At 37.4% G+C, this 22,768-nt stretch overlaps 2 protein-coding genes across 5 annotated transcripts in view; one reads left to right on the top strand and one right to left on the bottom strand.

The window, feature by feature from the left end:
* The first annotated feature begins 1,059 nt into the window (after positions 1-1,059).
* Positions 1,060-20,440, top strand: LOC139753422 (mitochondrial inner membrane protein Mpv17-like). Of its 4 annotated transcripts, XR_011713707.1 has the most exons (6): positions 1,808-1,995; positions 6,690-6,951; positions 7,742-7,873; positions 8,159-8,374; positions 20,086-20,164; positions 20,313-20,440. XR_011713707.1 is itself a non-coding variant. In XM_071669901.1 (4 exons), exons 2-4 carry the CDS (start codon positions 6,691-6,693, stop codon positions 8,306-8,308), a joined length of 543 nt encoding a protein of 180 aa, XP_071526002.1. In that variant the 5' UTR covers positions 1,060-1,198; position 6,690; the 3' UTR covers positions 8,309-8,537. The 4 variants fall into 4 exon arrangements, 3 of the variants coding, with proteins under 3 accessions (XP_071526002.1, XP_071526003.1, XP_071526001.1); XM_071669901.1 differs by lacking the exons at positions 1,808-1,995; positions 20,086-20,164; positions 20,313-20,440 and adding an exon at positions 1,060-1,198 and having other exon boundaries at positions 8,159-8,537; XM_071669902.1 differs by lacking the exons at positions 20,086-20,164; positions 20,313-20,440 and having other exon boundaries at positions 1,789-1,861; positions 8,159-8,537.
* Positions 19,887-22,768, bottom strand: part of Cad87A (cadherin 87A) — a 119,508-nt gene continuing 116,626 nt past the window's right edge. The window contains exon 39 of the mRNA XM_071669899.1: positions 19,887-22,556. Within this exon, the coding sequence (XP_071526000.1) occupies positions 22,389-22,556 (168 nt within the window). The 3' untranslated portion in view covers positions 19,887-22,388. The remainder of the gene's footprint in view (positions 22,557-22,768) is intronic.

The following is a 22,768-nucleotide window of genomic DNA, read 5'->3' as shown; positions in this document are numbered from 1 at the left end:
AAAAAAAAAACGAGAGGGGAGGATTTCCAGCCCCCCGCTCCCTCCCCTTTTAGTCGCCTTCTACGACACGCAGGGAATACGTGGGAAGTATTCTTAATCCCCTATCCCCAGGGATATATATATATATATATATATATATATATATATATATATATATATATATATATATATAATGTCTATATGTGTGTATGTGTGTGTAATTTTTCCTTGCACTGGCATTTCGAGCAAAGCTGAAGATTAGTGTATGAGCACGTAGTTCGTACTGATTAATATTCATATACATTCTAAGAAATTCATAGATGCGCAAATCTTGTCTTGAAACTTGAACACATCGATATTGTTAAGGGATATGAAAGGAAAAGATTATCTCTGGTGGTTATATTCTTTATCATTATCTCGCTTTCCTCATTATTACAGTGGATTCAAAACGAAACAAGATAATGACGTAAATTTATATGACGTAAATTCACAACATATGGTTGTGATTACAGCTTATTCCGTGCATATATGTGAATTATAACTTCCGTCTATGCCTAAATAACCTTATAAAAAAAAACTGCATAATCGAGGACAACTCGCTTCTCCTTTTATTTTGTAGTGGATAATGTTCAACTGTCCAGCACACACGAAAAGTAGCAATGTCCTTTCAGCAATGCTCCAGGGCTCTTCTTGCCTGCAAAAGTGAGTCCACGTGAGTAAATTTGTGCGTAGGAGTTGCTTTACAAAACCTCACTTTCTCATATTTGTTTCAAAATCCTTCAGGTTGTGGTTATAATTCACACCTTTGTGACACTCGCTCCACAGCCATACACTAAGTCACAATTCACATCTATGTACAGTCCCACTTCCCTTATGAGCAGCAGACCGCCCCTTAAGTGGGACAGTCAGCTACAGACATCGTGTTAATTCCTTAAGCTGACAACGGTTCTGGCCATGTGACCTTACTTAAACCTCGTATCTCCTCCAGCGGCATGCTTAGTGGAACTTCAACAAGAACTTCTTTCTACTGTAACAGCACCAGCACCACGGGAACTTTAAAAACGTCTCCTTGCTCCACCTTCACAATCAAGCATACTGGGGAATGCCTCCTTCCTCTCGTAGCCCAGACGCGTTACAGGATACGCCTCCTTGCTCTTGGAGCACAGCCAAGGGACCTCGGCGGCATCTTCATCTTCCTGCAGCAATACCACTAGACCAGGTAACTGCACCTCTTGAGTCTGCTTCAGCAGCACTACGGGCATATTACCATAACCTTTTCCTGTAGGAACAGCAGCAGCTCGCCCATGAGCAGCAGTCTTTGGTACCTATTCCACATCTTTGCTAATCGTGTTTCTCAACCCTGTCTCACTCCTCACATATACCAAAGGAGTTAGACGACACCATAAAGGTCATTTAACTAAAATTTGTTGGTCTCATCAAGTGCATTGTTCTGTCATTAGGTAAAAGATAGGACATACATATTGTCTGTGAATGACTGTCGTTGGACTGAGATAAAGTTGACTTTATAGATGTATATATGATTTACATGAAATTGGCAGGTACGAGAAAATGCCTAACTGGTGAAGCCATCGAGCATTTTCTCCCGAACTGTTAGAAAAGCATGTTAGGTGTGCTATTAGAAAATACTTCTCAGGTCATGTACTTGTCAGCAGCTAAAGGCTCCTAAGCCAGAATATATATATATATATATATATATATATATATATATATATATATATATATATATGACACTGAGGAACTTTAAATTGAAAATTTGACGAAAACAATCGAGTCAGGTTTCAAGTCCTACAGGTGGGAAAACGTAAACAAATCACGTGGATCAGCTGGCGGAGTCAGCTGACTTTGCTGCACACGTGCCAAGGTCTTTAAAGTGAAATTGATTGAAGTTTTCGATGATGGGATTCCTAGCTCGACTGTTGAGAATGTGACCTGCCTTGATATATTTGTTCATCATAGTTACTTAGTCCAACAAAGGCTCATCAAGGAAAAAATCAAGTAATTGGTTTAGATAAACGCCTTGGTTAAGGCTTTTATACAAATAATTGTAGTTTTCTTGGTTATTGATATTTGGAAGTGTTATGGCTTTGCCTCGTATAAATGATTGTTTAGTCTTTTACGGTGTCATATAGTCTGTAGAATATGAGTTTCTTATAGAATGTTCAGATTAATGTAAAGAATGAAGGTCGGCGGCATGATTAGGATATCATATTCAATCCTTCAATAAATATGATTCTGATGGTTATAAACTTGAAATATGTAAGGTTGATTAACAAACTTTAGAGTGAAATACTATTAGAAATCAACAAAACTTATGAAAACCTCACATGCCTTCCCTTAGCAGCCGGAATTTTCCTCATTTTGGATCCTATTTGAAAAATGTGCAATTTTTATGGTCTTGTGTTTGAGTTCACTTGCTGGTAGGTTTGTTCACTGACTAACTACTCATGGATTTACATTCAAGTTGAATAAGTCTTGGAAGTTTCCTGAAATTGGGTATTTATGGAGAGGCGAAATATTGGATAGAATGATGTAAAACAAAGGAAAACTCTATGAAGAATTAGCAAGCTAGTGTAAGGCCCAGCTAACTTTATTTGTTGGAGTTATATTTATCTAATTTTCAGTGATATATTACAGAAGTCATTGTTTTTGTCACATTTTACCCACTCTGTGCATTGTTCTCATGTGAAGGTTAATATTTTCATCTGTTTAAGGTAACATTGTTACTTGTGCATTGTGTCTTTAGAACAGAGTGGATATTGCTAAACTTCCACAGAATAGATGAAAAAGGTTACACAAATTCTAAATGAGAGCAGTCTGGAAAACAAGTTTCTTTAAATGCACTGGTTTTACTATCACTGCAAAAAGTGATGGAAAGCAAATGACAGTACAGTATTGCATTTTTAGCCTAACATTGAAAGTAAGGAAAAATGTTGACTTCAAGGAACAGCTAGGTAAAAGGTTTTGCAGGTTCAGTTCATATAGAATCAAAGTAATGGAATGTTTCCCTTTTTTTTACATTATATAACTGCACATTTTCCATTACCATCAGAGCCATGATCACTTTCAAGTTATCTGCCATTATAGAATGTTAAAAAGAAATGTGTACAAGGAAGACTCAATCGCGTCTCTCTAAATACTGTGTGAGGCTATCATGCGATCTGGATGGAAATTTGGATTTTTATTGGTATTTGAGAAATGAGAAATCAATTGTGTGGTGTAGTGGTTAGCATTGCTGAACATGAGTCATACAGGGGTCCTTTTGGACTTGAATTCTGGGTGTAAAAGTCAGCCCTCAGCCAACTGAACTTTTCATCCTTTTCTCAAGGGTGGTTAATAAATGGGTACCTGAGTTAGGCTTGGATATATATATTTTTTATTATTTATTTATTATACTTTGTCGCTGTCTCCCGCGTTTGCGAGGTAGCGCAAGGAAACAGACGAAAAAAATGGCCCAACCCCCCCCCCATACGCATGTATATACATACGTCCACACACGCAAATATACATACCTACACAGCTTTCCATGGTTTACCCCAGACGCCTCACATGCCCTGATTCAATCCACTGACAGCACGTCAACCCCGGTATACCACATCGCTCCAATTCACTCTATTCCTTGCCCTCCTTTCACCCTCCTGCATGTTCAGGCCCCGATCACACAAAATCTTTTTCACTCTATCTTTCCACCTCCAATTTGGTCTCCCACTTCTCCTCGTTCCCTCCACCTCCGACACATATATCCTCTTGGTCAATCTTTCCTCACTCATTCTCTCCATGTGCCCAAACCATTTCAAAACACCCTCTTCTGCTCTCTCAACCACGCTCTTTTTATTTCCACACATCTCTCTTACCCTTACGTTACTTACTCGATCAAACCACCTCACACCACACATTGTCCTCAAACATCTCATTTCCAGCACATCCATCCTCTTGCGCACAACTCTATCCATAGCCCACGACTCGCAACCATACAACATTGTTGGAACCACTATTCCTTCAAACATACCCATTTTTGCTTTCCGAGATAATGTTCTCGACTTCCACACATTCTTCAAGGCTCCCAGGATTTTCGCCCCCTCCCCCACCCTATGATCCACTTCTGCTTCCATGGTTCCATCCGCTGCCAGATCCACTCCCAGATATCTAAAACACTTTACTTCCTTCAGTTTTTCTCCATTCAAACTTACTTCCCAATTGACTTGACCCTCAACCCTACTGTACCTAATAACCTTGCTCTTATTCACATTTACCCTTAACTTTCTTCTTTCACACACTTTACCAAACTCAGTCACCAGCTTCTGCAGTTTCTTACATGAATCAGCCACCAGCGCTGTATCATCAGCGAACAACAACTGACTCACTTCCCAAGCTCTCTCATCCCCAACTGACTTCATACTTGCCCCTCTTTCCAAAACTCTTGCATTTACCTCCTTAACAACCCCATCCATAAACAAATTAAACAACCATGGAGACATCACACACCCCTGCCGCAAACCTACATTCACTGAGAACCAATCACTTTCCTCTCTTCCTACACGTACACATGCCTTACATCCTCGATAAAAACTTTTCACTGCTTCTAACAACTTGCCTCCCACACCATATATTCTTAATACCTTCCACAGAGCATCTCTATCAACTCTATCATATGCCTTCTCCAGATCCATAAATGCTACATACAAATCCATTTGCTTTTCTAAGTATTTCTCACATACATCCTTCAAAGCAAACACCTGATCCACACATCCTCTACCACTTCTGAAACCACACTGCTCTTCCCCAATCTGATGCTTTGTACATGCCTTCACCCTCTCAATCAATACCCTCCCATATAATTTACCAGGAATACTCAACAAACTTATACCTCTGTAATTTGAGCACTCACTCTTATCCCCTTTGCCTTTGTACAATGGCACTATGCACGCATTCCGCCAATCCTCAGGCACCTCACCATGAGTCATACATACATTAAATAACCTTACCAACCAGTCAATAATACAGTCACCCCTTTTTTTTTAATAAATTCCACTGCAATACCATCCAAACCTGCTGCCTTGGTATACTGGGGTCGACATGCTGTCAGTGGATTGAACCAGGGCATGTGAAGCATCTGGGGTAAACCACGGAAAGTTCTGTGGGGCCTGGATTTGGTAAGGGAGCTGTGGTTTTGGTGCATTATTACATGACAGCTAGAGACTGAGGGTGAACGAATGTGGCCTTTGTTGTCTTTTCCTGGCGCTACCCCGCGCACTTGAGGAGGGAGGGTGTTGTTATTTCATGTGTGGTGAGGTGGCGATGGGAATGAATAAAGGCAGACAGTATGAATTATGTACATGTGTATATATGTATATGTCTGTGTGTGTATATATATGTATACGTTGAGATGTATAGGTATGTATATTTGTGTGTGTTGACGTATATGTATATACATATGTATGTTGGTGGGTTGGGCTATTCTTTCGACTGTTTCCTTGCGCTACTTCGCTAACGCGGGAGACAGTGACAAAGCACAATAAATAAATAAATAAATAAATATATATATTGGACATGTGAAATAACCTTGATTAGGGCATCGAGCTGCTTATGCATCTTCGCTACCATACTTACTTACTTTTCCCAGCCATACATTACCTAGCTATTTTTTGTCTTTTAAGTTTCTTTGATTTAATTTGATGAATGAAAATAATTCACTCTGATCCCATTTAATTTCCATTCTTTCCCAAAAGTTTACAAGAAAGTAGCCAGTACAGTTTATCATGTTAGGAATTTCTTATGTGAGAATGGGATTTACATGTGGTTATTGCACTTTCCCCTTCCAAACCATGATATTGAATCACTCATACAAAAATTGGGAAAGCTTTGAAGTCCAAAGGAAATGCTTGGCTTAGTTCTGATCGCCAAAGAAATATAGAGCATAACCAAACCCAACCTATTCCATATCAAGATCTAACGATTGTGGTCTTCAGAGGTTGTGATGGGCAATACATCAAAATAACACAGAATCGCAATTATCTTACTGGAGTCAAACAACATGAGAGTGAGCCCTTTCATTTAGAAAATTGCTCTGCAAAGCAACCTTTGTTTCTTAAAACTTTCTGTTGTATCATTTGTGCAACAAATAAGATAGTGATAAACCTGATGAAGATGTTAGAAATGCTGTATAACATAACCAACTGAATAACTAGAAAATGAACTCGGACTTATGTAGAATCTATCTTTAGAAGGAAAGAATGTTCAGTTATATTTATTATTCAGAGAATGTTAGTGAAACAGGACAAAGGCACAGCTGCTGTCCTCATTGAGTGTTGTAACCAACAATATTAAAACTTTGAATGGAATAAACTGTGAAAACTTCTAGAGAAAGTTAGATAGATGGTGCACAACACATGAACCCTAGTAGATGACTATAAACTGTGAAAACTTCTTGAGAAAGTTAGATAGATGGTGCACAACACATGAACCCTAGTAGATGACTATGCAGTGTGTGTTAGCAGCTAAAACAACAGTTTTATAAAACAAGCATGAAAAGTGATGGTCACTGTGTCCTCTCCCTGCCCGAGGCAAATATTCATTGTAGGTACTCGTAGGTAGGTAGGCATTCCCTCCACATATCACACTTTTTAGATTTTATAGCTGAAATGAATATTGAGACAATGATAGAATATCACAGCCTTGATATATGCTTGCAGGATGTCCAGTTTATTGAAGGGGATTAAGGTCATGATGCAGAGGTACCCAGTTGTGCGAGGAATGCTCTCTTACTCTTTGCTGTTACCAGCCAGCAACACAACGCAACAACTTCTTGATCCACAGAGAAAGAAATATGATCCCTGGGAAACTTTTCGCTTTGGAATTTATGGTTCATTCCTATTAGCACCAACATTATATTGTTGGGTGCGCTTAGCAAATATCATTGTGAAAGCCAATTCCTTAAAGGGAGCTATTATTAAGGTAAGTATCAAAGGTGGTTGGATTCTTTTTCTTTTGAGCATGCAAGGGACTAGAGGTCATATTCTAAAATTGATATTAGTTATAAACAGATAAGTAATATTATACTGATCTTAGATGAGTCTGGTTTTTCGGACAATGATTTATTGTTAACTTTTTTCTTTTGTCATTCCATGCATATTTCCTGTTTCTCCTGGTGGTACATTGCATACACTTAGTCCTCACCATGTGGTACTTCACTATTTTATATGATGGCTTCCTTATAAGGTGTTCATAAAAGAATTGAGATAATGAAGACTCTGGAAAAAATAAGTGTCAGTATAACCTCCTTAAACCTTCTACATTCATGAATGGGGACTCCAATGACTCTTGTGCTTGTGTGAGATAACAAGTAGGTGCAGCATTAGCTTGAAGGTGAAACTGTACATTTTGAAGGGTTTTAATGCAGTCAGTGTGGTGTTGAGACTGCTTATCAATTTCTAAGTGGTATTGAGACTGGCTCTTGACTCGCACTCTTCTTCAATTTTTTAGCAGGCAGATAGATTGAGGAAGTTTGCCTCATATGTAACACCTTTAGGTACATTGAAGATCTCTTCATACCAGTGGTTAAGTTTTGGAGAAGAAGTTTTAAGTTTCTAGATTTTTTAGGAAGCTAAAATGAATTATTTTATGTAGTTTTACAATTCTAGATATCTTTTTAATGCTAAAAAGCACTGAATAACCTTTAGGTTCTAGTGCTTTACAAATTCCACAAAAATCATTCAATGTAGTAAATTCAGTTTTATGTTTTCAGGCTTACATCGAGCAGTTCACATGGGCTCCCTTTGCCTATGTACAGTTCTTCATTTGTATAAATCTCATGGAAAGGAAACCATGGGAAGAGTGTTTACATCAATGTCGCACCAAAATACTTGATACATGGAAGGTAAGTTATTATTCACATATGTTCATGCAGGCACATTTATGCACTCTTGCTTGTGTGTGCACAGAAAGGTGGGAAGGGTAAGAAGTCCTAGGAAAGGTAGGGATCAACATAATTTTTTTTCATTCTTGTTCACTGTTTCCACTGTATTAGAATAGTGCCAGGATGATATGAAATTTAAGATTTAGATACTGCTGTAGATGATGAAGAATGTACTATCATTGAACTTATCATTCCCCAAACCATAGTATCTGCTTGATTTAGTGTAACTTAATTAATCTTTTCCAGGTGGGATTCTGTATTTGGCCAGTAGTTCAGACTGTCAATTTCTGGATTATTCCCATGAAGAACAGAGTGTCCTTTGTAGCTTTTTTCTCATACTTGTGGAACACCTTCCTCTCTTTTATGCACCATAGGGAATTATTAAAGGAATTATAGACATCATGGAATACTCCATTAATGTGTCTTTAATGAATATGGGTGAATCTACAGCTCTAATTATAGGTAAGGTGTTTGAAGTATTCATATGTATCAATTATGTCATATTTTTGTGGTAAAAGATAGATGAAGCAAGTAGAATTTTGTGTATAATTTGTTTATAGCACACCTTCCCTCACCACCATTTGTCTGCAGCAAATATGTATTTGATATGAATTCAAGATAGAGTTGCAGAATTTTCTTAGACACTTCCTTCCCAAGGGACAGGGGGAGAAAGAATACTATTTATCCCCTTGTATCTCCTGCATGTCATAGAAGGTGAGTAAAAGGGGCTGAAATGGGGCCTGGAAACCTCTCTTCCTTCTTGTATTTCAATATCTGAAAGTGGGAAGTGAAAAAGTTGAGCAGAGTAGTGCTCACCCTTTTTGAAGGATCAGGCTGGGATGTCTGAATGTGTGTGGTTGTAAACAGGATGAGAAGAAGGGAGAAGCAGGTAGTATGTTTGGGGAAAGGAATTTGAATATCCTGGCCCTGAGTGAAACTAAACCTAATGATAAGGGGAAAGAATGGTTTGGAAATGTCTGAGAAGTAAAGTCTGGGGTTTGTGTGTGGGCAATAACAAAGTAAATGATGCTTTTGAAGGAAGACTTATGGGAAAGTGTTAAAAGTGTAAGACAGTGAGTTCCAGAATGATCTGGGTGAGAATGAAAATATCTTACAAGAGTTGGGCAAATGTCAGTGCTTATGTACCTCATAGTGAGAGGAGTAAGAAAAAGTATTTTGAGAGGAGCTGAGATAGCAACTTTTAGCAAGGGACTGAATACAGGGACTTTTCAATTTATGTGTATTTGATTGATGCCATTTTTAGAATAACACACATTGACCATGTATACCATTTATATATTTACTTGGGGTTAAGTTTGGATAGCAGTAAAGTACAAGAAGTGCACTATCAATATATTTGACAAGGATGATCCAAACACAGAATGGATTTCAAAGATGGCCTGGAATGTCCTCATTGACATCAGGTATCAAAAAGAAATCCACCATGAGAAGACAATGAACACTAAACAGATAACATTAGATTTCTTAAGAAGAAAAGGACACTTGTAAGGAGGATCAGTGATCATCATCTAGTGATATTATAGCTGTACCCAGTGGACCATCACCACCACCTTTCACAAGTATTTCATCTGACCCAGATGGCCCCCTTCCCCTGTAACTCCTCCACTCGCCTCATCCTCCTCCATCAGCACCAGTGAGCAATTAAGGAACAGCAGTAAACATAAATGTTGGACTCTAGGTTTGTTATTTTCTGTTTTCCTTAATAGAGTTCATTATACAGTATATATATTATAGTATTTCATATTTCCAAATACATGTATACTGTAGTTTTTCACTGGTATAATATTCAGTATTGTCTTACTAATGATCAGACCTCCAAATCTCCATTACTTACATTATTTGATTTATGCAACCATTTTCAAGAGTAACTTTCACATTCATAAAGGGGTCCCTGTATTAATAGTGGGAGATTTAAATGCATGAATGGATAATGTGGCAGTTTAAGGTATAATTGAGGGTCATAGGAAATCAGGTATGAATGAAAATGATGATTACTTGTTTGGTTGTTTGCTTAAAGAGGATTGAATATTGGAAATACCTGCTTTAAAGTAGATGTGGGTGAGTGGGATTAGTGGTTAACAGGCATGATTAGATTATGTTCTAATTGATAAATGTGCAAAAGAAAGACTGAAGGATGTGAGTGTGCTGAGGGGGTGAGTCGGTAAGACGTCTGTACACTCTTTAGTGGAGGCAAGCATAAAAGTTTAGTGGCTTTGGGAAAAGAGGGAATGAAATGAGTGGGAAGAGGGTGGTGAAAGCAAGCAAGCTTGGTAGATAGGCTTGTATGCTGAGATACCAAGAGAGACTGGATGAATAATGGCATAAGTTAAGAGTATATAGGCATTCCCCTATATATGTAAGCTTTGCTTACATATATAGGGGAAATATGTGTCTTGCATTTGAGGAAGGGTAGTGAGTGATGGGATAAGGAGGTCAAGTTGCTAATGAAGGAGAGAAGAGGTGTATGAGAAGTACCTTCAGAGATGACTGTGATTGAGAGAATGTATGCCCTGGGTGTATTGAGAAGCATGAGGAAAGAAAATTCACTGTCTGTGAGGGTGAAGGTGGGTATGTTAGATGGTACAGTAGTCTTAATGGTGTTGCATGGCAGTGAGGCGTTGGCCATAGTTGATAAAATGCAGGAGAGGGTGGATGTGCTGGAAGTGAATTGCTTGAGGATATGTAGTGCTAGGACAGTTGATCAAGTAAGGAATGATAGGATAAGAGAGATGTGCCTGTAAAAAGAGCATGAATGAGAGAGCTGAAATGGTTTGAACACAAGGAGAGGGTAAAGAGACTGACAAAGAGGGTATACTTCTCAAAAAAGGAGGGAACAATGGGAAGAGGAAAACTAGGGATGATATGGTAGGACTGAGAGAAAGTTGCTACAATTTAGATGTGAGGCATCCATGGCATAGAGCAAATTGGAGTAGTGTGGTATACAGGAGATGAGATGATATCAGTGAGCTGAACCATGGTACATGAAGCAATCATGGGAAGCCACTGATAGTTCTTTGGGGCTTGACTGTGTATATGGGGTCTCTGGTTCCAGTGCATTAGACATGACTGCTAGAATGAGCAAATGGAGCCAATCCTCATTTGCTCTTGGCACTACTTCACTGCACAGGAAAATGGATTTATGAATAAATGGCTTAGTATGATTTTATACTTTATTGTAAATGTTAATTGCACTAAATTACAGCATATTGTAAGAAATATACAGTATTGAAATGAAAATAAGGCACATTTACATGGCTATGATACAGAAAATATATTAGTAAACATCACCTGGTATCGAGAAAACTGAACCAAGCAAGATGAATTGAGATACAAGCTATATAAAGTTCAATAATGCAGTATCAAACTTTGTTACGTTTGCCTAGAGGTTTTTATAATTGTGATCTTATTTACATAATGTTGTTTAGATTTCTCTACAAGTATTTTAGATACAAAAAGCATGATTTACTTAGATACATCATATAATGGCCAAAAGTTTAAGCACCAACTGTTAACAGTAATTGGTGAATGCTTCCATTTCAAAAATTAATAATTTCTCAATGAAAATCATATTTTTCTATTAAGGTAATTATTTACTTTCCTTGAACCATTCTATTTATGCTTTGACTTAATTTAAATTTTTTAGAATAAGCAGATGCAGTTATCAACAGACAACCAGTTGTCCTTATCAGTCATAGGAGTTTGGAAAGGAAAGAAGAATTTGTGAAATTTAAGTCCTGCAGGGGTCACATGAGAAGAGCTCTTGTATTTTTAACATGTAACTCATAATTTTCTCCATTCAAACCCACAACCCAGCAAACCTGTCCCTATACCCTGCTAAACCTAATAACCTTGCTTTTTTTCACTTTTGCTCTCAACTTCCTCCTTTAGCACTCTATTCCAAACTCAGTTACTACTGCAGAAATTGGTGACTGAGTTTGGGAGTGTGTGAAAGAAGGAAGTTGAGAGTAAATGTGAATATAAGTAATGGAAGTAAGGGGAGTGGGGGAGGAATGGGATGTATTTAGGGAATCAGTGATGGATTGCGCAAGAGATGCTTGTGGCATGAGAAGAGTGGGAGGTGGGCTGTTTAGAAAGGGTAGTGAGTGGTGGGATGAAGAAGTAAGAGTATTAGTGAAAGAGAAGAGAGAGGCATTTGGACGATTTTTGCAGGGAAAAAATGCAATTGAGTGGGAGAAGTATAAAAGAAAGAGACAGGAGGTCAAGAGAAAGGTGCAAGAGGTGAAAAAAAGGGCAAATGAGAGTTGGGGTGAGAGACTATCAGTAAATTTTAGGGAGAATAAAAAGATGTTCTGGAAGGAGGTAAATAGGGTGCGTAAGACAAGGGAGCAAATGGGAACTTCAGTGAAGGGCGTAAATGGGGAGGTGATAACAAGTAGCGGTGATGTGAGAAGGAGATGGAATGAGTATTTTGAAGGTTTGTTGAATGTGTCTGATGACAGAGTGGCAGATATAGGGTGTTTTGGTCGAGGTGGTGTGCAAAGTGAGAGGGTTAGGGAAAATGATTTGGTAAACAGAGAAGAGGTAGTAAAAGCTTTGCGGAAGATGAAAGCCGGCAAGGCAGCAGGTTTGGATGGTATTGCAGTGGAATTTATTAAAAAAGGGGGTGACTGTATTGTTGACTGGTTGGTAAGGTTATTTAATGTATGTATGACTCATGGTGAGGTGCCTGAGGATTGGCGGAATGCGTGCATAGTGCCATTGTACAAAGGCAAAGGGGATAAGAGTGAGTGCTCAAATTACAGAGGTATAAGTTTGTTGAGTATTCCTGGTAAATTATATGGGAGGGTATTGATTGAGAGGGTGAAGGCATGTACAGAGCATCAGATTGGGGAAGAGCAGTGCGGTTTCAGAAGTGGTAGAGGATGTGTGGATCAGGTGTTTGCTTTGAAGAATGTATGTGAGAAATACTTAGAAAAGCAAATGGATTTGTATGTAGCATTTATGGATCTGGAGAAGGCATATGATAGAGTTGATAGAGATGCTCTGTGGAAGGTATTAAGAATATATGGTGTGGGAGGCAAGTTGTTAGAAGCAGTGAAAAGTTTTTATCGAGGATGTAAGGCATGTGTACGTGTAGGAAGAGAGGAAAGTGATTGGTTCTCAGTGAATGTAGGTTTGCGGCAGGGGTGTGTGATGTCTCCATGGTTGTTTAATTTGTTTATGGATGGGGTTGTTAGGGAGGTAAATGCAAGAGTCCTGGAAAGAGGGGCAAGTATGAAGTCTGTTGGGGATGAGAGAGCTTGGGAAGTGAGTCAGTTGTTGTTCGCTGATGATACAGCACTGGTGGCTGATTCATGTGAGAAACTGCAGAAGCTGGTGACTGAGTTTGGTAAAGTGTGTGGAAGAAGAAAGTTAAGAGTAAATGGGAATAAGAGCAAGGTTATTAGGTACAGTAGGGGTGAGGGTCAAGTCAATTGGGAGGTGAGTTTGAATGGAGAAAAACTGGAGGAAGTGAAGTGTTTTAGATATCTGGGAGTGGATCTGTCAGCGGATGGAACCATGGAAGCGGAAGTGGATCATAGGGTGGGGGAGGGGGCGAAAATTTTGGGAGCCTTGAAAAATGTGTGGAAGTCGAGAACATTATCTCGGAAAGCAAAAATGGGTATGTTTGAAGGAATAGTGGTTCCAACAATGTTGTATGGTTGCGAGGCGTGGGCTATGGATAGAGTTGTGCGCAGGAGGATGGATGTGCTGGAAATGAGATGTTTGAGGACAATGTGTGGTGTGAGGTGGTTTGATCGAGTAAGTAACGTAAGGGTGAGAGAGATGTGTGGAAATAAAAAGAGCGTGGTTGAGAGAGCAGAAGAGGGTGTTTTGAAATGGTTTGGGCACATGGAGAGAATGAGTGAGGAAAGATTGACCAAGAGGATATATGTGTCGGAGGTGGAGGGAGCGAGGAGAAGAGGGAGACCAAATTGGAGGTGGAAAGATGGAGTGAAAAAGATTTTGTGTGATCGGGGCCTGAACATGCAGGAGGGTGAAAGGAGGGCAAGGAATAGAGTGAATTGGAGCCATGTGGTATACAGGGGTTGACGTGCTGTCAGTGGATTGAATCAGGGCATGTGAAGCGTCTGGGGTAAACCATGGAAAGCTGTGTAGGTATGTATATTTGCGTGTGTGGACGTGTGTATGTACATGTGTATGGGGGGGGGGGCCATTTCTTTCGTCTGTTTCCTTGCGCTACCTCGCAAACGCGGGAGACAGCGACAAAGTATAAAAAAAAAAAAAAAAAAAAAAAAAAAAAGCAAGGTTACTAGGTTTAGCATGGTAGAGGGACAAGTTAGTTGGGATGTGAGTTTGAATGGAGAAAATTTGGAGAAAGTGAAGTGTTTTATACCTAGAAGTGGACATGGCAGCAAATGGAACCATGGAAGCAGAGGTAAATCATGGGGGGGGGGGGGGGAGGTGCTGGGATCATTGAAGAATGTGTGGAAAGAGAGGTCAGTATCCAGTTGGGTGAAAATAAGTATGTTTGAAGGAATAGTATCCTAATAATGTTGTATGGATGTGAAGCATGGGCTATATATGAGAATATGCAGAAGAGGGTTGATGTGTTGAAAATGAAATGATGGAGGACAGTATGTAATGAGAGATGGTTTGATTGAGTAATAATAAAAGGGGTAAGAGAGAGATGTGGTAATAGGAAGAGTGTGGTTCAGAGAGCTGAAGAGGGTGGGTTGAAATGATTTTTACATATGTAGAAAATGAGTGAGAAGAGGTTGACAAACAGGATATATGTGTCAGAAGTGGAGGGAACAAGAAGGGAGAAATCGAATAGGAGATGGAAGGATGGAGTGATAAATATTTGAGTGATCGGGTCCTGAACATGCAGGAGGGTGAAAGATGTGCACAGGATAAAGTGAATTGGAAAGATGTGGTATACAGGAGTTGAAGTACTGGCAGTGGACTGAACCAGGGCTTGTGAAACAACTGAGGGAAACATTGGATTGTGGTCTGTGGTTTTGATGCCTTACACATGACAACTAGAGAATGGATGTAAGTGAATGAGGTCTTCCTTTTATCTGTTCCTGGAACTACTTGTCAACAAGTATGAAAACAAAGAAAATCCAAAGGTCTCCTTTATTTTGCTAGGTTGACTTAAGATTGTAGGATGGAATGGTAACTGGTTAAGAAATCCATAGTGTACATTGTCTTTAGAAGGTCTTTTGAGTAAAACAAAAAATGGCACAAGGAAAGAATTATTATTACATGTAATTTTCCTTTGTAACTCTACGTAAACATTTAAATTAATGATAATGATATGTACATGATGAGTCTAGACTTATGGTAGCAGATATGAAAAGTGATTGACCAGTTATAAGCCCATAATTGACAAGTAAAACTTACAGTAACAAAATAAGACAACTAATGAAAAGCTTTATCTACAATAGGTATAAATATAATGACCAGGTTTTGCATCATGACACTGCTACAGAATGCCACCTCATCGAAACTCAAAGATCTTAAAGGTTCCTGAGCATTATGAGAATATATTTGAGCTCTGTTCAATGAGTGATGAGGTTTTGAGACTTTATGAAAGAACCAGAATGAAGCAGACTTAAGTTATTCATTTTAAGACAAGAGATTATGATCGTTCTTGAATATTCACTAATCTTATTTGTGAAATATTGGTAAATTGTAATTACACTCTTTATAGCCTGATGAAGGTCAAGAAAAATTACATATACAGGTTGAGTATCTCTTATCGGAAATTCCTGGGACCAGAAGTGTTTCGGATTTTGGAATATTTGCATATACATAATGAGATATCTTGGGATGGAACCCAAGTCTGAACGCTAAATCCTTTTATGTTTCATGTACACCTTATACACATATTCTGAAGGTAATTTATACAATATTTTTAATAATATTGCACATGAAGCAAAGTTTGTGTAACACTGAACCATCAGAAAGCTAAGGAGTCACAGCTTCAGCTGCCCATATGGACAGTCTGTGGTTATTTGGCATCACCTTCATTCTTGACTCTGAATTTATATGCTACTGATAAGTAACCATTTTATTACACTTATTCAACATAAGTACTTAACAGTAAAAAAAAAAAATATGAAGTACCATTAATACAATAAAAAATGTGTTTAGAGTAACTAAGCAGCATAGTAGCATCAGCAGAATACCTGTCTCAGCTGTTAAACATTAACAACAAACAACTGCAGGTTTTCAGTTTCCACCTATGATGCTGTGGTGTGGAATTTTCCACTTGTGACATCATGTCACTGCTCAAGAAGTTTTGGATTTCAGATTAGGGGTGCTCGACTTATACTTATATGAGAGACAGATTACAGTTTGCAGCTTGAACAACAATCACGAATACAATATATTAAGATGACAAGAGTAACATGGGAAGGGTGATTTCCATATCAATATCTAAGACTGGCAAGTTCAGCCCTCTGTTGTTCAAGTTTTTAAATTCTTTTTATGGATCAGTAAAAGAAAGAAGAATATATTTATTGTTATAACTTAGTATCATATCAGGATAACATGGTTAAGGTAATCGTCAGAATTTTGAAGGCTTGATATGAACGAGTGGAAAGCTGAAAAAATTCTTGGCAGATGGCTATATCAAGTATGATTGACCTATATAAGAAATTGCAAAGGCTTCATTTGGGTGATATTACCTCACAATATCATGCACAGTAACAAGTCATAATTTAAAATGTCATATACTCTATAGAAATTCATAATTCCATTTCATATGGTCTTTCATTTTGTTCTGCTTCATATTCTACTAAATTTCATTCTTCTCTCACACCATCAAAGAAAACTATAGGTGTCATATCTGGAGGTATGTAATGAATATCGTAATACACACACTTATACACACAAAGATAATAATAGGAAAACCTGTAAATACCTTGCCATTTACTATGCACTTAATAGTACAATGATATTGATCACTTTAATGAAATTAAAAGTTCCATGACAAGATTGAACATTAACTTCAAAATCAAAAACATCCTTGATGAAGAAAATTTTAGCAGCTTGCACTTCAGAGAACACTGTACCAAGTATCCTTTTTAGAAGAGTTCCAAAAACATTTCTTTGTTAAGTATGTGGTTAAACAAGACATTAATATTTCCAAGGATACTAAATGTATTGAAATGTATTTAGGAAATGCATTTTTCAATACAGAAAAAATCAAAATATTTAAGGAAATATCATATTTTAAAGCCATTCATAATAATGCAGAACTGCTCTTATGTGAACTTAATATGAAATAGTTTTTTATTATTTTTTCAATCAACATGTTTAAGCTGTCCTGTTCAATCTTTGAGTGGCACCTCATTTTTTTTTTGAAATATGATCTTTGAACATAGAAGGTCTTCCTGGCTCTGCCAAGTGCTCACCACTGCTATCAGTTGTTCCTGAACTGAACACTCGGTTTGGGCTTGTCATTCATATATATAAGGGGGTTCTTGAAGTATGGTATTCTTTATCACTCATATGTTAATCAGTGTCATCTCTGACTCTTCTTTTCTTCTTAATATGTTGTTTATGTCAGACAACATCAAGAGCAGTAGTGCAGCTTTATTGTATCGAGAAAACTACTGTAACTCCTTTATAATGGGAGTTTCATAGTTCTTTCCATGTAATGTTTCCCTTTGGTTAGGTATTCGAGTTTGAAGTTTTAATACTTTTTGATTATGTTTCTCTGTAACAAAGATACTTTTTTATAATCATATTTCTCTTTAGTGAAGAAGTAGACTGCATATTTTAAGTTACCATATATTATTTTAATCTTTTTTGTATAACATGAATTTTGAGCTTTTTTTGTAAAATATTTATGGACATCATCTGAGTATTCATATAGTGTTATTATTTAGTTATTCATTACACCTTGTTGTTACTTTCTGCTACACTGAACATATTTTTTCTGTCTGGATAGATTTTTCTTTTATTCTTTCATTCAACTATGTTTTGCTGCAAATTGTGTGTTTCAGCACTGTTAAAGATGTTGATATTTTGGATTTTCTCTTCATATTAAATGTTTTGCCCCTACACTGACAGATTTGAGTTGTTCCGTATGTGAAGTATTAATATAATTTAGATGAATGCTTGAGATACGTGAGCAAGTAATAACTGCAGTTAATGACAAAAATTATCGTATTATGTCTTTTTCTTTCTTTTAAACCATTCGCCATTTCCCGCATTAGCGAGGTAGCGTTAAGAACAGAGGACTGGGCCTTTTTTGGAATATCCTCACCTGGCCCCCTCTGTTCCTTCTTTTGGAAAATTAAAAAAAAAAAAAAACGAGAGGGGAGGATTTCCAGCCCCCCACTCCCTCCCCTTTTAGTCGCCTTCTACAACACGCAGGGAATACGTGGGAAGTATTCTTAATCCCCTATCCCCAGGGATAATATTATGTGCACTAATACATCACTGACTCAATAATTCAGGAGCCAAGTAAGCTGCCACTTCATTCTTACCACATATTCAGGCATCTCTTTATTTCATTATTGAAAAAATTTTCTTGTTTCTGGATAAATAAATGATAACTATACAAAAGAAGGCCTTACAAGCATCATTATATACAAGAGATTAATGAACAAAGATAAATATTTGATAATTTATACATACAGAGAAGAATGAATTGCATAGCCTTCACAATTACATTTTCAATACAGTCAGTTTGTACAATGACAAAATTAGTTAGTTTACAATGAGAAGGTTTTATTTATATATGTATATATATATATATATATATCTATATGTAATATAAGTATATTCAAATTTATTTACATATCTGCTTATTTATACCTCTGTATATGTATCATTTATTAAGCAACCCCAGTCATCCCTTTTATGGGGCTCCTGCAGCTTTAGTGCTGCAGTACAATCAGCAGCAGAGATGATGGACTCATTTGGAGTGATGATACAACCTTGCCAAAGATGATTTTTCACTTGTGGTGTGACCCCATGCAAGTGGAGTCTGGTCATTTTACTGTGTATTTATTTTGTTAGTGTTGTGTTTAGTGGGGATGTGGATGGTCACACGAGTAGGACCCCTTTCTGAAAGGGTCCTGTTGTTACCCTGTGACCCTTTTCCATGGAGCTCATGCAGCTTTAAGACTTTCCTATATTCAGTAGCAGGAATAGAATGGATCATTTTAAAAATCTGATAATTTTTTAACCATACTGTACTCTTTCATCAACTGACAATGATACAGCCTTGACAAAGAGGATTTTTTGCTTATGGTGTAACCTCTAACATGAGTCGGTTAACACCATTATTACTTACTTACTGCCTCAGAAGTCCTTTGTGTCTTTATGAAACACCTGCAACACTTGGAAAGCTGGCCATATCCACTGGATGGGACTATGGGTTGTAAAGTGTTGTGAATCTGTGTATGTGTCTATGTAGGGAGACTGCTGTTCAGGTGAGCAGTAAGTGGTCAGTGTCTTTGTTGTAGAAGTTGTCACCTGGGCATGAGGGTCCTATGATATTTTGAATAGGTATATGTAGTGTAGTAGGGATGGGTAATTCCCTGAGCAGAGACATGAGAGTGTGAGTTGTATATGCCTGGGGAGTTTGGTTTTAGGCGAGATTGTTTATGACCTAATTGGGAGGGTAGTTGTTTAGAAATTGTCTGGTCATTTTACTATTTGTTTATTTTGTTAGTTTATCACTGGGGATAGGGGAGAAAGAATACTTCCCACGTATTCCCTGCGTGTCGTAGAAAGCGACTAAAAGGGGAGGGGGGCTCCTCCCCTCTTGTTTTCAATTTTCCAAAAGGAGGAACAGAGAAGGGGGCCAAGTGATGATTTCCCTCAAAGGCTCAGTCCTCTGTTCTTAGTGCTACCTCGCCAATGCGGGAGATGGCGAATAGTATGAAAAAAAAAATGTGTTTGATGGGGATGTGGATAGGCATGTGAGTAGGTGTTGCTGAAGTGTGAGACAGAGGCAGGGATAATCTTTTTATTTTTACTTGTGGTATGGTGGTTAGTTATGGAGTAGCTCAATCTCGTCAAGTAACTTCTCACTCAGGGAGTCCATCTTTTCCATTTATGATTGTAATAAAGCCTTAAAGCTGCAGGAGACCTACAGGAGGAGTTCTGGGGTTATATATCATAATATTTATATTATTATACCTGCTGACCTTTTCCCACCTCAGCGAGGTAGTGCCATTAACAGATGACCAAGCCTTTGAGGAAAAATCGTGGCTTGGCTGCTCTTGTTCCCCCATTTAGAAAGTAAGTATAATTTAGAAAGTTAATGCAAGGAGTGTGGGGAAACCTCTCATAAATCAATCATGCCAAACTTAATAATATCATGAGGATATAGAATAATTATGTCATACTTACATAAGCTTACAGAATATCATTAGAGATCAAATTGCAGATAATAGATTTATGCTGCTAATGAAGATCACCACCTAGCCCTACATACTGCAGTGTTTGCAGTTGCTTATATGGAGGTAAATGGTAGACCAACTTAGGAGCATGTAAGGGACCTGCTGAGTTTAAGGTACCACTCAACTGCTTTGGTATTTTTTTTAAAAATAGTACCATCTTATGTGCAGATCCAAGATACCCTTGATTATGCCTGGAAGCAAGAGAGAGAGAGAGAGAGAGAGAATTTTTCTTTGAAATGTTTTTTTCTGGCCATATTAACACTCTTCAACTCTTACTATCTTTTATGTCTTACTCTTCTATTTTAATGTTCCCTATACCTTTATATGTTGATATTTTTAACTAAAGATATTTGGACAAAATGTTTGATGAAGATTTTAAGCAAACTACCTTGCTTTGATTGTGGAAAAGATGATACAATATATACAGAGAGGCAAGTGTTAGTGTAACTTGAATTTCTGCATAACACTGCAGTGGCACTTTATAATTATGGACAAGCATTTCCCAGTACAATGGTGTTTCTGCAATAATCATCATTGTGCTTGTAGCTGATAACATGAGAATTAATCTTTCCTACTTGGGGGTAAAGACTACTGGATGGAATATCAGGCAAATAACTCCCCAAAAATAAAAACAGAGCATGCAGCTGTAATAAGATCTGATATGGCCTACACTTTTTTAATTATTTTTTGAAATTTTTATTTCCATCTCATGTCACACTGACTTATTTTTTCTTTATTTGATAAAACCATAGTGAAATTCTCATTACCGAAAAACTAGAATTTTATTTTCAGTTGATCAGTGAAGGCAAATTTTTAAGTCAGTGTTGCTGAGTACTCAGCATTTTAAAGTGACAAGATTTTTGAAGCAGATAATTATGTAAAAATCTGAAGTTGTTTTACTGTTATGAATATAAAAAAAGGTGATGAAGCAATTGAGAAATTTCCACAATTAAAAATGGGAATTTTATTTTCAATGATAAATCGTTTATTATTAAACTGAGTAACAGATGAAGGTAAGTCATTGCTGCTGGGTACTCAGCATCTGATAGAAATGAGATCTTTGGTGGCAAATAGCTTTGAAAAAATCTGCATCTACTTCCCTACTATTAGTATAAAGAGGAAACAAAAATATGATTTAGAAAAAGACAAAGCCTGGACTCCTAGGAACATATGAATTTGCAACAACTCTGGACATTGGTATTCTTCTTGCTTGATAGTAATGATATGGATTCAACTAATTCTATCATGAACTCTACTTGATAATTACATCTCATATCATCAGTGTTTTAATACAGCCTGGTGGGAAATATAGCAAGATATCAGACTGGATGCTAATTGCTTATAAGATACTACTGTACCACGTGTATGAAAAAAAAAATGTATTCATTCTATACAAAACTATAATCTAGTTTTTATGTAATGAGCGTCCTCATGTAAGATGCCACTTTAATCTGTTGTTTGATTGAGATGAAATGGTAATAGCCTCTGATACAAGAAAACACAGTGATGAATATGCTGACTGTGAAAAGTATAAATTTCAGGATGATTATGTGAATACTTTTAAATTGGGTAATACCTCACAAACATTCAGTCACATTATAAGTGTTGATAACTCATGAGGACCTTATTACATTGTGATTTGTGAAAATTGTTATTTACTGTGTCATTAAAAAATCTGTGTTGCTTTGGCCCCTGTGATTCCTCTGAGCACTAAGTATTATGTTATTACAGACTTTAATCCACAAAAAGGCTAATAACCACATTACAGATACAGGACCTGAGATACTTTTAAACAAGAGGTCTTCATAACACTACTAGATCTTGGAATCTTAGTAAGAGTCCTTGAATCTATTAAAGAAAAGACCCAGTCTTGCAGAACAACATTGCAGAAAGGTGTAATGAAGAAGCTTTTTCCTAGTTTAGTGTTGTTACTCAGCCTTTCTTACATGTTATGTTGTAGTAACAAACTTGAAGTCTTATGACTGATGTTATAAGATTTTCTTATTACCAAACACTTTAAGTACAGACTACTGTGTCACTATTTCATTTATAATGATAAGTACTTAGATTAGTTCTGCTACAAGAACTGGCTCCCCCTGTGCATTGAATGCAAGATTACGAGAGTTGGGGTGAGTGATGGTTGGTTCATCAGGCAGTGGGCGGTTGGCCAAATCTGGTGGCTGGAAGGTTGATCCAGTGAAAGATGTTCTCAGCTCATGATAATCACCATTCTTGATAAAAAAAAGGAAGGTAATCATCGAGAAAGTTAAGTTTTTGTTTTCATACTTTCAAAATAGTACATTATGCCAGTCTCATAAACAGCTATGAAGTTAAATTAAGAACAAATTTAATTCTAAACATCTGTGTATGAGTAGAAAACTGCTGAACATCTGATTCACATACAAAAATTTTATGAAAATTAATACATGAATTGCTTTGATGT

Source organism: Panulirus ornatus, chromosome 14 (genome assembly GCF_036320965.1).
Source record: "Panulirus ornatus isolate Po-2019 chromosome 14, ASM3632096v1, whole genome shotgun sequence".
Lineage (NCBI taxonomy): Eukaryota > Metazoa > Arthropoda > Malacostraca > Decapoda > Palinuridae > Panulirus > Panulirus ornatus.
Note: the sequence above shows the minus strand (reverse complement) of the source record. Positions and strands in the feature narration are given on the sequence as shown.